The following is a 14,438-nucleotide window of genomic DNA, read 5'->3' as shown; positions in this document are numbered from 1 at the left end:
AAAAAGTGGGAAAGTGTTAATTTTAATTATCACAAATAGCTGATTTTAATAGAGATACTAGGATGAAATCGAGTGTACACTACAGTAGAATGTGTGTCTCCGATTTTCTGTCTACCGTGAAAGTTCAACGTACTCGTTGTTTTACCCTGACAGCAGTATCCGTATAATTTTTTCCATTTTCCTCTCTTCCTGGTTAAACAAATGGGATAGACAATGTTGACTGGTTACCGTAATGTAAAGAAAGTATGCATTTACCGCTGTGCTTTTTTACTGAGCTTCTGCGTGAGAGGGGATATTTATGTTTGTTCAGACAAATTATTGACAAAGCAAAATGTTTTACTTGGAACTAGATTATTGAAACATCCGCGTAATATTATGTTACTAAATCAATAATGAAGAAAAGCTAGTACCTACAGAGGCGTAACACGAACGAGATTAAACTATAAGAAATTTACTTTTAAATCGGACAAGAATTAGGGACGTTTTGAAAAGTGCAATCATTAAAGAGTTAAGATAGTCACGTTTCAATACGCTAATTTCCTTAACCCATGACTGAAAAATAAAATTAAAGCAATAGTTTTTGCAAATTTAATGTAGCAATTTTAAGTTTCTACAGAAGTCAACAAGAAATTAGCATGCAAATAAATTCTGCGCGAAACTTAATGTCAGGGGAGGCAACGGAGAGACAAACGGAAACAGCTGCAAACGAAATAAACAGTTTGCTCGCACGCAGCGGTAATAACGAGTTTCGCGAGAATCCGTCTCTTCGGTCAGAACAATGCACCGTGGAGGATGTAACTTCTTTCACAGAGGAAATACCGTGCAGAAAAGCAACCTCGGGAAAATATCTCTGCGTAATTCGTAGATCGGAGCATGCGTGTACATATACAGGTATTCTAAAGAATTGTAACACGTAGTAGTTGGCAGTTGAGAAGGAACGAAATTGGCTCAGCCAGTCGGTTCTTGTTATTTGAACGGTGAGTGTCTGGATTCGAGCCGATTGGAATTTTCGCGCCTTTCTCGGTAGATTTTTCAAAAATATTTTCCCTCTTAATTGTTTGTTGTAGATAATAATAAATGCATGTTATGTACATTGTAGAAAGTGTAGTAAGATATTTCAGACATTAAATCATGTATCGATTACATCTTACGTGACATTATAAACTATTCGTCTTATCAGACGATTTGAATCGTTTCAGTTTACGCTTGGCACGAGCGTCTGGACGATGATGTCATTGTTGAATTTTTAATGTTTTATAAATTGTTTTTGTAACAGCGTTTGATTAGTTTGTTACAAAACGTAAATCCAGTTTAATAAAACTCTAATGGCTTTTAAAATCTTTCTTCCTTTTGTCAATTAACGATTGTAAGCTATTCTTAGCATCTTAGCATTTTAGAATTCATTGTGATTAAACACTAAAAAAAAATTAGATGGCTTCAAACTTTGAACCAATAATCAACCAATATTTATCGTCTAGTTGATATAGCGTTACATACAAATTTTGTAATATAACTGACAAAATTTCATCTTCGCTACTTGATAATAACAAATTCCGACTACTTATCAGTATTTTCTTCTGTTTCAGTTTATTACATATCACGATTCGTAATAGTTTCATGGTCATAGGGTATGAGTTTCTGCAAACATTGTGCGTGAGTCATGTTGGACTTTGCAGCTTTTTTAACCGACTTCGAAAAGGAGGAGGTTACTCAATTCGATCAGTATGTATTTTTTTTTTTTTTTTAATGCTTTTGTTCAAGTTTTACCATTGTTTTGAAAAAGAAAGATTCGATAGGATCATCTTAAACAAATGCAATGAAGTACAGCAAAGGCTTAAAAATATATCTATCGTTATGTAAATTGTCAGAATTGACTTGTAATTAACGAAATGTTCGAATTACATCTTTAAGTGCTCCAAAGACTACCAATTATATTATTACACAATTCGTTATGCAATTTTATTATAAAAGGATAAAGTTTTCAATTGGAAAACGTGTTCGATAATATACGAATCGTTAGTGGAAAAATATAAAATTGGATAATTCTATTGTTGCAACAATGGAAAAAAAGAATTATAAATATTCAACTTGCCCTCTTATTCCAGAAAAATCAGAATAAACAGTAGGCTTGATATAGGCGCGAATAAATTTCTCAATTATTGCAAAGATATATAATTAGTTTAGCCATATCGCGGCCAGGTATCTACTAGTATCAATGTGATATATGTAATCAATCCATGAATGCAACGATGAACGGTTGTGTGATGTGTAAAGCACGGGTAAGCGAGTAACACACGCACACATAAAACATAGAAACACACACTATTGTATCGTTGAGAATAGGGACCTGGTTAAAGCTGCTACAACATCAGTCTTCCACCGCGATCTGTCGTGTGCTGAGCTTTCGACTGCTCCCCATGTGTTTTATTCGTCAGAGTAACTCTTTTTCCATGAAACTGTCAGTGTTTCAAGAACAATTAACAATTTAAAATCAATTGAACAATTGTCCTTAACGTAACTGTTATTAAATCCACGATAAATTAAGGCGGTACGTATCGATTACATGTCAATTATTCAGAAATTACAAAAAATTTGACCACTTGATCGTGAGTAACTTATCTAAACGTACAAAAGTTGAATTTTAATTTTAAATTCAAATGATTCGTTAATTGTTACGTAAACGAATTATTAATTTATCAAGCGGGGTGTGTTTTCAGTGCGGTGAATCATTCAAGGAACGAAAGAAAGGCGATCACGGGTAAATGGCTTCAGTGACGAGAACGTGAACTTTTGAAGTTATTATTATTAAGATCAAACATGCCCGTAAAATCGGAGTTCAAAGCAAAGAAGAGCATCGATGGGACACGCGAGAGTACCAAGCATGCTGCTACGCAGAACGTGTCTTTGTCGCATCTTAAAAAATTACCACCGATCGACATTGAATTCAATGACCTGGCTTATACGATACCTTACGGAAGAAAAGGTAAATTGTTGCTTATTTTGAATACAATAAAAAACGGAAGGAATCCGGCTTCCTCAGGATTATTAAAGCGTAAAATGCGCATCTTTCCTTGTACCATTTACACTCATCCTTAGAGCTAAATATAACATGCAAGATAAGAGTCTTCCAGATAATTGTAATTCTATTCTTTCGTTTTTCAATCCGTAATTCATTATACGTGGTTTTTCCGTCAAAGTTTTCCACCATAAAAATGATCAGGACAAAATCATGATTGAGATAAAGTAGAAAGTAGTATGGTATTAACGTAGTACTAACTTAATAATGTTGACGGACTTTTATGTTCTTAATCTAGTCTTCTTATATCTAGAACATCGAAGTTTAAATTGAAATTATCGTAAAAGGTCAAGGGGATGAAATTTGAGGAAGGAGATAAAGTGTTCCGGTAGAATGATAAAAATTAACTATGCAAAATTTGATTTAAATCGGTCAAAATGTTTACACTCTATTTTTGTATATCAAAACAACATTACCATAGAATGGTACGATAAGAATCTAATCAATATGATATTATATGTTATCTTCCGCGATAATCGTTGAATAAAGCTATCATCCTCTTTGAAACCTTTCAAACTGAATGTTGTACAACATAGAAGTGCAGTTCCTCGGATAATTGCATATCGATTTAACACTAATACATAATACAAGGACAAAAAAGTTAGATAACCATAGATGTTTCAGAATCTGTGAAATATGCCATTTATTAGCAGTTGTGTAATTGAATGATTAAAAATATTTTAATTCAGAAGATTCTTGGTGTTATCTGAAAATTTACATATTCTGAAGATTAATTCATCAGGAATGTCGATAAATGGCTTGATCATTGTTTTATTCGATTATTAATTTTCTTCGTCAGTCATTCGTTTGCTTTATGAATTTTAATCGTTTAGAAGTCTTTGCAACTCTTCAAAGGATGTATAATCAATTTTTTATTCAAAGTAATTAGAAGTTGATCGTCATAAAATGATAAATGATTCTAGAGAAAATGGTCCGCATTTATAAAACGTGGTATAAATGTTACATCTTATAAATTACACTGTCAATGTTGTAACATTTTTTTTTGATAGTACTGTGCCATTTACGTAATCAATTAGTAATGTTATTCCGATGTAATCGGAATGTCGAGGAGACGAGAAGTAGAGCCTCCCACCGGAGTTGGAAACATTTCTGAAGAATGTAATTTATCTTTGTATAACTTCATGTGAATGTACTTTAATCGAAAAAGATTTCAATAACAATAGTTTTTTGTCTGCTTTCCATTCAACTCTTGCCTGACTTGCTCAATGCACCGAACGTATTCGGATAAGGTTCAAAAGAAAATCGTGCCGGTGCATTGAAATTAAGACAAACTATTGGCAATACGAAATCCACCTACTCGTTTACCTTCGAATATGTGCATATAGAACACCATTTGCTATTGTCACAAATTGAAAGGCAAAGAGGAAAGTAGCGAAAACTCAAATGATTCTTCGAATCGTTCAAGCCTCGTTTTAGTGAAAAAGTCACGATCTCGTCATTCGTGGGAGGAATGTTCGTGGAATTATAGCATAGCGAAACTTGGCTAAACTCTCCAGCTTCTACTATGACTGTAATCGCTTTAATGACGTTATAATTCTCGATGTCTCGCTTTCTATGTTTCTATGATGATCTCCACCTTTCTCCTTCCAGATAACTGGAGGAACGTTTTGCCAATTTTACATTTTAATTTTTTCGAAATATTTTCCTCAGAATCGCGTACAACCTTTATATACTCCTAACACTTATAGAAAATATTAATCAATTAAATACAATAAATCATTATGATATGATTGATATCTGTAGTAGCTATCTGTCGTTCGTTCAGAGGTATTAACAACCGCTTAATTACATGTTCATTATACATAAGTTATTAACGATAAACCCAGTTTTTTTCTTTATTTAAATGCGCATCAATAGAATAAATGGTGTTAAAAGTCTCGAGGGTTCCACTTGAATACATTGAAGCACGTGTTTATCGTGCCGTTTGAATATCTATTATTATCGTTCGAAAGTAATAATCATTTTTCACGGATTGATAAGGAAGTTTCTCAAACAACGGGTGTGACGTTGCTGATTAAAGGAACCTCGAAAATATTAAATATTTAACATAGTGTGTGTTAACAACACGATTACCACGTGGAACGGTGATAAAATTATTCTGAGCGCTGCATAACAATTACATGTGGAACGCCGTGTCATGTTTCCTTTAGAATATTCTACTTAACTCCCCATTTATTTGCATTTGAAACGCTTTTAAATATATTCGTACACGTAAAATTGTAATACTTATTTTCTTATGTCATAGGTTCGAAAGTAATCTTGAGAGGAGTTTGCGGGCAATTCAGATCCGGAGAGTTGACCACGATCTTGGGTCCTTCGGGTGCAGGGAAGTCTACCTTATTAAACATCCTCGCAGCATACAAGTAAGATTTCATGAAATAAAGATTATAAACCAAGTATGCAAATCGTGTGGCAGATAAATTATTACTGGTAGAATAAGTGATATTCATTATCAAACACGGAAGTAATTAAAACAGTATTTTAACAAGCCTATAAGTTGCTAAATCGCTAATCAATTTAAACGTTCCGTGACTTGCATTTATTTCTCAATCTGTCTTAACGAACGAACTGAATCTATTTTGTCTAAAAGCTCGAGTTCGATGTTAAAGATCAGTGACCCCGCGACCTAGGATAAACGAGTGGAAGTTTCACCCTAGCTGGAGTTAACACGAATTCTAACGTCAGGTCGATCGATAAACTAACTCTGTTCGCGTGCTACGACATCGAGACTCTTTCACGACCAACAATTACCTCTTCTGGCTACCCTTTCCCTCGCTCCTTGTTTCGTTTACAAAATCGGCGGTCATCGCGGTTTCAGATTGACCGGTGTCACCGGACAAGTAAGCACCAATGGACAGCTACGAGACGTGGAGTCTTTTAAGAAAATGTCCTGTTATATTATGCAAGAGGATCTTATTCAACCTAGGCTCACGGTATTCGAGGCGATGCAATTTGCCGTGGACTTGAAGCTTGGACACATTTCCAAAGCAGCGAAACTGACCGCTGTAAGTTTTAGTCAATATTTTTTAAATGTTCATTCAAAGTGATTGAAGCCTTCGAGAAAGCGATGTTAAAAATGTTAAAAAGACCTTTGCACCGGTCGAGCAAGAGTTAACAGAGCATCACTAATTGTGTTGCGCTCTTCCTTTCCTACGTTACACCCAATATCATGAATTCTTTCCATTGTTCTACTCGAAACAGCATTCTTCTTATGGTGTTTGGAGAAGGTACAGGCAAAATTGTACAGTTTAAAATGCATGTACAGGTGTATTCTCGGAAAGACAAGAATACTCGAACTGCATTGCGCGGCATTATTCGTATTCTCGAAGCGTGTTACCGGATAGAAACACACCGGATACAAGATCAACAAGGGAGATGCGTGCTTTCATTCACTTTTTCTAGAATTCAATTGTTACGACGTTCTTTCTGGATATTGTAATTTCGATAATTTTAGATCGAAGAAATTTTGGACATCTTACGACTAACCCGTGCGAAAGATACGATTTCCGAACGGTTGTCGGGTGGCGAGAAGAAAAGACTTTCCATTGCGTTGGAACTGGTAAACAATCCTCCGGTCATATTTCTCGACGAACCAACCTCGTGAGTAATTCGTTCGTTGAACTTACGTGTAGTAATACAACGACAAAGGCTTTCAACACAATTTAAAATATTGATTCCAGAGGATTAGACGAAACCTCAGCGGCACAGTGTATCGAGCTATTGGAACGTTTAGCGCGATTAGGAAGAACAGTAATTTGTTCCATTCATACACCAAGTGCGAGGATTTTCGCGAAATTCGATCATGTCTACGTTGTAGCCAATGGTCAATGCGTTTATAGAAACACCGTGCAAAATTTGGTACCGTTTCTACAACAGGTCGGTTTGGAATGCCCGAAACATTACAATCCCGCCGATTTTGGTGAGTAAATGGTACCTTGATTAAGGTGGCGATAGCTTCATCAAGTCATAGATGGATGGTAACATCTCTAAACAAATGTTTATCGTTACAGTGATAGACGTATCTGCTGGCGAATACGGTCCAGAGTGGATAACTCGAATGATTAACTTCGTGGACACAGAAATGCCTATCGTTCCTGTTTCTCGGTCAACGACTTCAAATCTTCCGGAAAAGACGTTAAAAGTTTCCTGGTACGATCAATTCGTTGTTCTCTCGAGAAGGATGTTCTTACAGTTGTACAGAAATAGGGTATGAAATATCAGGCCCAAATGAACACTTTCGTTAAGCAATTTAATTAATTAATTAATTAACGTTTTACAGAGTTACATGTATCTAAAGATAGGGTTACACATATTCCTCGGTTTTATCATCGGTGGCTTGTTTTTGGATGTCGGTAACGATGGGACGAAGACCTTGTTCAATTTTGGTTTTTGCTTCGCCTGTTTGATAATTTTCCTCTACGTACCTATGTTACCGGTATTAATGCAGTGTAAGAAATCAATATTTATGCGAGAAGAATCGATGATTCTTGGCGTTTAATTGTTGAAACCCGATCTAGGATTCTCGTTTATCATATAAAATATTGTACAGTGATATCCTCGATTGCTCTCTATTATCTTTTTTATTAAATTTCATTATCATTTTTCCTTTTTTCTAATTAATTTTAAAATTACAGTTCCTGCGGAGGTGCAACTTATTAAACGAGAATATTTCAACATGTGGTACGACTTGAGCCCCTATTATTGTGCCTTCACCTTAGTGAACTTACCTGCACAGGTGAACTTCTTCAAAAATTGATCTGTGATTAAACAAGAGCCATTTCGCGGATCGTAATTTCTTCGTTGATTCAACTTTGCAGATATTCGTATCCTCGATATATCTGTCAATGGTGTACGTAATTACGGGGCAACCCATGGAACTCTTTCGATGCGCAATGTTTTTTAGCGTTTGTTTTTTGTGTATGTTCATAGCTGAAAGTATGGCCCTGGCTATAGCCACTATGTTAAATATAGTGGTACGTTTCTAAATACATACAGTTTTTAAATTTTCAATATTTGTTTCTAAATAAATATTCGTTTTATAGAACGGTACCTTCGTTGGACCGGCGATCACTGTTCCTTTGATGCTGGTCGCGGTGCAAGGACTGGGTGAAATGCAAGATTTGCCTTTTTATCGTAAATTGATAATGTATCTGAGCTACATTCGTTACGGTTTGGAAGGTCTTATAACCGCCTTGTACGGTTTCAATCGTGAACAATTATATTGTCCGCCGACAGAAATATTCTGTGAATATAGCGCACCTCGACTACTTTTACAAATAATGCGTAAGTATTTCCCTTAGGATAGCAATTTTTTCACTATTCAATTGCCAATCTAATAAATACAGCAATGCTTAAATTTTTGTTTCAGAAATGGAGCATGTGGTGTTCTGGGTAGATTTTCTTGCCTTGATAATTATCCTCATTCTCCTTAAGATTCTCACGTATTATTTATTAAGACAAAGACTTAGGCCAAACAAAACATTCCAAGCACTTCACGTGATTGGAAGGCTGATAAAGAGTCGCTTTAATATTGATAATTAAAAAAGCTAGTCCTTTTCCATGACGTGTACAAAATACAAACTGAGAGGAAGAAGTGGAACCGTTTTTTGTTTTCTCAGTGTGATAGACAGCCAAATAAGTAATCTCTAACAAAGAGATCTGTATCTTGTAGATATATTGATAGAAAAAGTTTTTCTACAACGAAATGTATCGAATTAAAATATACAATATTTAAGAAAGTAATTGTCGGTAATTTCACACGCTTTAACATCCATGTAGAGCCAATATCAAAATATCCTCAAACATTTATGGTATTAGTATATAATATTAAAGAAACTTTTTTATTACGGCACGATTCTTTTATATTTTATACCGTTTAAAAATATTGGCCATTACTTACTTACCTACTGCAGTGTACACAGATTGATCGAAGATTTTTTTACCATTTTAAGTAACTTCGCTTAAAGTGGAATCGTTCTCATCGCTTTTTTGGTAAAAGAATTTCTATCCAATAAATCTTTCTTAACCTTTTATAATTTCAACAATAATTGAAGTATACATGTGTCGGTAATCAGATACTGCGCCTTTGGTAAGAGTTACTTGCATGCATGTATACTGGGTTGCATATAGAAAGGGGCATTAGAAAAATGTGAAAAATATTTAACTTAGGATTAATTTCTCAAAAAAGTGAATATATAGATCGATGAAACGCTTGCTGAAATAGTTGTTAATATTCGTGAAATGTGTATAAATGAATGTTATATGTTTATTAAACAAAATATACAAAATAAAATTGTTTTAATAACTATAATTACATAATATACTTTGTACCAGATGTTGAGGCACTACCGTGTAAACTTAACTCACGAGGACAGATAGCTCTATATTTAGAGCTTTCAGTTATGGATAAAAATATCATTTATCAAAGCTTAGATATCAAAAATCATCTACCGCCTTTATTTTTAAATACTTCGATGTAATAAACAATTTTATATTAAAAATGAAATCAACACTCGAAAATGAAAATTCTTTACATGGAATATTGAGAGATAAGCACAATCACTTATTTTCCTTTTTCGTAACGTTGAGCAAACTTCCGACGAAATAATCTAAGATAAACGGGCACTACGTATACGTACAGGCAAAATTCAATGTAGTAGTAGGTACTCCTGGTTTTTTGCAAATATCTCGAAAACTAAGCAAGTTCGACACGAAGGTTAAAGGAGAATAGTTGCTTAAAATGTTGAATTTTACAATATATTCAAAAAATCATTGAAATAGAAAGGGAAGCGCCTTTTCTCAAGTTCACCAAAATGTCAAATTTGACAGCATATTTAAAAATTATCAAAATCGGAGGGAGAGCGCTTTTTCCACAAGTTCACCTTATCTTACAAAACTTGAAACACTTAGGTGCTTGACCATCTGCTACGTGATCAGAAAGGTAGATATGGTGGGGTGCAGTTCTTAAAAGGGAGCGACAGTACAGATCTTTCTTCATAAGATCAGCAGCTGAAGCACGGGCACATATACATTAGCTCATGTTTTCTTTGTTTAGATTAATGATTAAAATTTACCACAAAAATGTTTGTTAGTAAAAAAGTTTGCAGTATTTTATATATCATTCTCCTAACTACTGTGAATGGGTAAGTGAAAGCTATTCTTTTTAATCGTACTCCGTTTCGCGATTTAAAATACATAACGCATACAAGGAGAATATTGAAGTATTTTTTAATTTTCTCAACGTATTATTAGATTTAAGATACTTTTAAAGAGTTAAGAAATTGTAAAATTTTTTTTAGCAATATTATTCCTCGGAAACCAATTGCATCGGAATCGAATGATTTCGATCTTTTAATCTTCACTCAACATTGGCCCCCAACTGTTTGCTACAAATGGAAAACGAATTCCGCATCGCATAAATGTTATTTACCAAAAGAAAAAGATGAATGGTCAATTCATGGTCTTTGGCCTTCTCAATTGCACAAATTAGGGCCGCAATTTTGTAATAAATCACTCGTGTTTAACTCGACTGCGTTAAAACCATTGATTAAACAGCTGCAAGAAAAATGGATAGATGTACAAGAAGGTACAGAATCTACTACACTTTGGCAACACGAATGGAATAAACATGGGACTTGTGCAGTAGTGTTAGAACAGCTAAATACTGAATATAAATATTTTGCAAAAGGGCTTAACTTATTAGATACATACGATATGAAACATGTATTGGCAAAAGCGAATATCGTCCCTGGAAAAGCGTACGCAAAGGCGGATATTCTTCATGCCATTGAAAAGGTTTTAGGTAAACGTGGTGCGATAATGTGCCAGAAAAATCAGGTAAGTGTTTAGTATCTACTCAAATCAATTCGATTAATATCTAATCAAATCAATTCGATTAGTATCTAATCAAATTAATATTGCGATTGGTATAGCAAACTGGGGAATCATATATATTCGAGATACGAATATGTTTCGACAAGACACTGCAATTAGTTGATTGTGATGGTATTTATGGATATCCTACAAATTGTGATAATTCTAAACTGGTAACGTATCTGAGTCAAGTATCAAACGAGTACGCTGTAGTACAAATGTAATTACCTAATGTACAAAGTTACGAAATACGTGATACGTCGAACTTATAAATTGTAATATTTAAAGAAGAAGAGTAAATAATTTTCTACGAAGAAATTAAAAATTACAAACAAACTGTCATTATTTTTAATTGTATATTTTTCTTTTTCCTTTTTTATTTGCAAATTATACTGTAGTTAAATAACAAATATCATAGAAACGTGTACCTCTTGTAAATTACAAATGAAGAAATATTTTAAAATGCTGTTTTCTTTATAAAGAATCTGTAGGACATTATAAATTGGTACATTAGCTTACAAATCATATTATTGATTGCACTGCAAGCTGATATTTATGACGTTCACTCTGCTTTCTTCTGCACAATTATAACTGCAGATGGTACTAAGCCTGAAAGTATAGTCATTACAATCAGATGATTGGACTTTGTATCTTCAATTATGCGATTACTACAAAGTATTGATATCAATGACATATAAAGATTACACTAAATCACAAAAGCTGACTCAAACCATTTCAATGAAAAAAATAACAATAAATGATACCTAACACATCCAATGGAGTATCATAGTCATCTTCTGTAAAGATCTTCTTTGGGAAATTCGTCATTAAATTAAACGGACCAGGTGCGTCTGTCCTATTAATTTCAATAAATAATCTGACAGCAGATAATTGCTCTTTACTTCCAAAACTTTGTGTTAATGTTTGTCCATTAGTGAGTCTAATCTGAAACATCGAATATTGATGTGTTCTTGATATATTGAAAAAAGTAACACACGTATATAAATATGCATCCAGAAATAAAATATATTACCTGTAATTTTGTTTCATTATATTCTTTTCTATGATGAGTTGTAGAGGATGAAGGCACAGAAGGAGGTTCCTTGGGTACTTGTTCAACATTAGCTTTAGCACGTCTGGCAGCTTTATCAGCTTCAATTTGTTCTCTTACCCTTTGCCGTGCTAATTTCTCTTCTTCTTTTTCACGTTTTCTTTCTTCCAAAAGTTTTTTCATCTCTAACTCTTCTAACCTAAGATGATAATAGATGAATAAGCATGTCACATATACTTCCTTTTTTGTTTTAATATAACTTACTTTCTTCTAGCTTCAGCCATTTCCTTTCCAGACCTTATTCTATTTTTTTCTCTTTCTTGTGCATCTTTCTTTTCTTGTTCTTCTCGTTCTTTATTCTTCTGCTTTAATTTTTCTGTCAATATTCGTAGTTGTTCTCTTTTTTCCTCATCTGAAAGAGGCTTTTTCTCTTCTGTACTTTCAGAAAATCTATCATGTCCAGACTTTGATGCATGAAATTCAACTTCCAAATTAGACTTAAACAATTTTCCACATCTATATATGCATATTAATCAATCTATTATTTTAAATATCATATAAATATTAGTCAACATAAACATGATGCACTTACATATCGCATTTCATAGATTTAGCAACTTCAGTGGTAGATACCTGACCAATAGAATTAGCAGTGTCATCCTGAACTGGTGTATGATCAATTGACGGTGGTGCGCTTTCAGCGATAGGTGGTTCAGATAATGGTTCTGCATCATCTGAATGAGCCAAGAGCCTAAAATAAAAATTAAGATCGTCATCGGACGACGAGAATGAAGCCGCGGCCTTTCTCGTACCATTCCATTGCTGGAACAACACCTTTGTTTCCAGTGATTTCTAAAGCTTTTTCCCTAAAATAAAATACATATTAAAATATTAAAGGTTAGATATACTCGTTAACGATCATTAGTAGAAGTCCTTACGCTTTAGACATGCTAAAACCCATATCGACCAACATATTTATGTCACTCGACGACATCTTAAACTCAATTTTTTGAAACGTATATGAAATACTTTTAACTAACAAAATTATATTCAATACCCAAGCAGTCAAAAACTTAACGTCACCCTCGAACGACGCGCTACCTATAATCACCTATATTGCTGCGTCCATGTATTACAAAACCTTACCCAGTGCAGTGACTACAGATACAAGAGACTGGACATGCCTTTGTTTTCGAGAGGTCATGATTTAAAGGGCTCCAGACAACCCCAGATGAGATTGCTTTGATGAACGAAATACAATAAGAAAAATTAAAAATAATTATATTTTATTATTCCTTCCGGCTAGCTTCATGTAGGTAGCTAAAGGCATACATATACCCTTATTTCATTTTTTGCGTTCATCTAAATTGCTGTAATTATCTTCTTAGCTTATTGAATAAACTCCTTAGGAGGACGAACGTGTTGATTTTATTACTTCCGTCTGCACCCTTTATATCTCTGCACCCTTATATCACTGCATTCCTTACATCCCAGCAACCCTTAAATCTCAGTATTCCTAACATCTCTGCATCCCTTACATCCCTACATTCCTTCCACCCCTAGATTCTTTTCATCCCTACATTCCTTACATTCCTGCCTTCTTTACATCCCAACATCCCTTACATGCCAGTATCCTTTACATCCTTGTATCACTTATATTCCTGCATTCGATACATCCCAGTACCTCCCTGAAATTGAGATGAAATTTTTGCGGCATTGAGGCGTGCGACATTATACAAATTTAGTTCCTTCTCTCGCCACCAGAGGGCGCTGACTCGACATCGAAATTTTAGTTCACATTTTTGCCGCTAGAGGGCCAAAAATTGAGCATGATATAGTTCCTTTTTTCGCCACCAGAGGGCGCTGACTCGACATCGAAATTTTAGTTCACATTTTTGCCGCTAGAGGGCCAAAAATTGAGCATGATATAGTTCCTTTTTTCGCCACCAGAGGGCGCTGACTCGACATCGAAATTTTAGTTCGCATTTTTGCCGCCAGAGGGCCAGAAATTGAGCATGATATAGTTCCTTTTTTCGCCACCAGAGGGCGCTGACTCGACATCGAAATTTTAGTTCACATTTTTGCCGCTAGAGGGCCAGAAATTGAGCATGATATAGTTCCTTTTTTCGCCACCAGAGGGCGCTGACTCGACATCGAAATTTTAGTTCACATTTTTGCCGCTAGAGGGCCAAAAATTGAGCATGATATAGTTCCTTTTTTCGCCACCAGAGGGCGCTGACTCGACATCGAAATTTTAGTTCGCATTTTTGCCGCCAGAGGGCCAGAAATTGAGCGTGATATAGTTCCTTTTTTCGCCACCAGAGGGCGCTGACTCGACATCGAAATTTTAGTTCACATTTTTGCCGCTAGAGGGCCAGAAATTGAGCATGATATAGTTCCTTTTTTCGCCACCAGAGG

General features: G+C 34.8%; 3 protein-coding genes across 4 annotated transcripts; 2 read left to right on the top strand and 1 right to left on the bottom strand.

The window, feature by feature from the left end:
• Positions 1–968: 968 nt before the first annotated feature.
• LOC114872687 (ATP-binding cassette sub-family G member 1-like) lies at positions 969–8,839 on the top strand. Of its 2 annotated transcripts, XM_029180159.2 has the most exons (13): positions 969–1,023; positions 1,587–1,722; positions 2,718–2,983; positions 5,343–5,460; positions 5,916–6,102; positions 6,552–6,697; positions 6,778–7,016; positions 7,108–7,304; positions 7,377–7,545; positions 7,732–7,832; positions 7,915–8,070; positions 8,140–8,380; positions 8,466–8,839. In XM_029180159.2, the coding sequence occupies exons 3-13, from the start codon at positions 2,818–2,820 to the stop codon at positions 8,636–8,638; spliced, it is 1,893 nt and encodes a 630-aa protein (XP_029035992.1). In that variant the 5' UTR covers positions 969–1,023; positions 1,587–1,722; positions 2,718–2,817; the 3' UTR covers positions 8,639–8,839. The 2 variants fall into 2 exon arrangements, with proteins under 2 accessions (XP_029035992.1, XP_029035991.1); XM_029180158.2 differs by lacking the exons at positions 969–1,023; positions 1,587–1,722 and adding an exon at positions 2,360–2,548.
• A 1,232-nt stretch (positions 8,840–10,071) lies between these two features.
• Positions 10,072–11,311, top strand: LOC114872689 (ribonuclease Oy). Its single transcript, XM_029180161.2, has 3 exons — positions 10,072–10,239; positions 10,396–10,933; positions 11,029–11,311. The coding sequence occupies exons 1-3, from the start codon at positions 10,178–10,180 to the stop codon at positions 11,191–11,193; spliced, it is 765 nt and encodes a 254-aa protein (XP_029035994.1). The 5' UTR covers positions 10,072–10,177; the 3' UTR covers positions 11,194–11,311.
• Positions 11,312–13,143, bottom strand: LOC114872688 (UBX domain-containing protein 1). The gene is made up of 7 exons (XM_029180160.2): positions 12,959–13,143; positions 12,833–12,886; positions 12,613–12,771; positions 12,285–12,536; positions 12,003–12,219; positions 11,734–11,914; positions 11,312–11,578 (listed from the first exon to the last, which is right to left on the bottom strand). Exons 1-7 carry the CDS (start codon positions 13,012–13,014, stop codon positions 11,532–11,534), a joined length of 966 nt encoding a protein of 321 aa, XP_029035993.1. The 5' UTR covers positions 13,015–13,143; the 3' UTR covers positions 11,312–11,531.
• Positions 13,144–14,438: the final 1,295 nt, after the last annotated feature.

Source organism: Osmia bicornis, chromosome 3 (assembly GCF_907164935.1).
Source record: "Osmia bicornis bicornis chromosome 3, iOsmBic2.1, whole genome shotgun sequence".
Taxonomy (NCBI): domain Eukaryota; kingdom Metazoa; phylum Arthropoda; class Insecta; order Hymenoptera; family Megachilidae; genus Osmia; species Osmia bicornis.
The sequence above is the reverse complement of the archived record's forward strand: the minus strand, read 5'-3'. Positions and strand labels throughout refer to the sequence as shown.

What these genes read in the sequence shown, in the direction of transcription:
- LOC114872687 (XM_029180159.2), top strand. Translation starts at nt 2,818, where the DNA reads ATGCCCGTAAAATCGGAGTTCAAAGCAAAGAAGAGCATCGATGGGACA. An exon ending in GTTACCGGTATTAATGCAGT is followed by an intron (nt 7,546 to 7,731) that starts GTAAGAAATCAA and finishes TTAAAATTACAG; the next exon opens with TTCCTGCGGAGGTGCAACTT. An exon ending in TAGTGAACTTACCTGCACAG is followed by an intron (nt 7,833 to 7,914) that starts GTGAACTTCTTC and finishes TCAACTTTGCAG; the next exon opens with ATATTCGTATCCTCGATATA.
- LOC114872689 (XM_029180161.2), top strand. Translation starts at nt 10,178, where the DNA reads ATGTTTGTTAGTAAAAAAGTTTGCAGTATTTTATATATCATTCTCCTA. An exon ending in CTCCTAACTACTGTGAATGG is followed by an intron (nt 10,240 to 10,395) that starts GTAAGTGAAAGC and finishes AATTTTTTTTAG; the next exon opens with CAATATTATTCCTCGGAAAC. An exon ending in TAATGTGCCAGAAAAATCAG is followed by an intron (nt 10,934 to 11,028) that starts GTAAGTGTTTAG and finishes CGATTGGTATAG; the next exon opens with CAAACTGGGGAATCATATAT.
- LOC114872688 (XM_029180160.2), bottom strand. Translation starts at nt 13,014, where the DNA reads ATGTCGTCGAGTGACATAAATATGTTGGTCGATATGGGTTTTAGCATG. An exon ending in ATGGCTGAAGCTAGAAGAAA is followed by an intron (nt 12,220 to 12,284) that starts GTAAGTTATATT and finishes TTATCATCTTAG; the next exon opens with GTTAGAAGAGTTAGAGATGA. An exon ending in TACTCCATTGGATGTGTTAG is followed by an intron (nt 11,579 to 11,733) that starts GTATCATTTATT and finishes CTATACTTTCAG; the next exon opens with GCTTAGTACCATCTGCAGTT.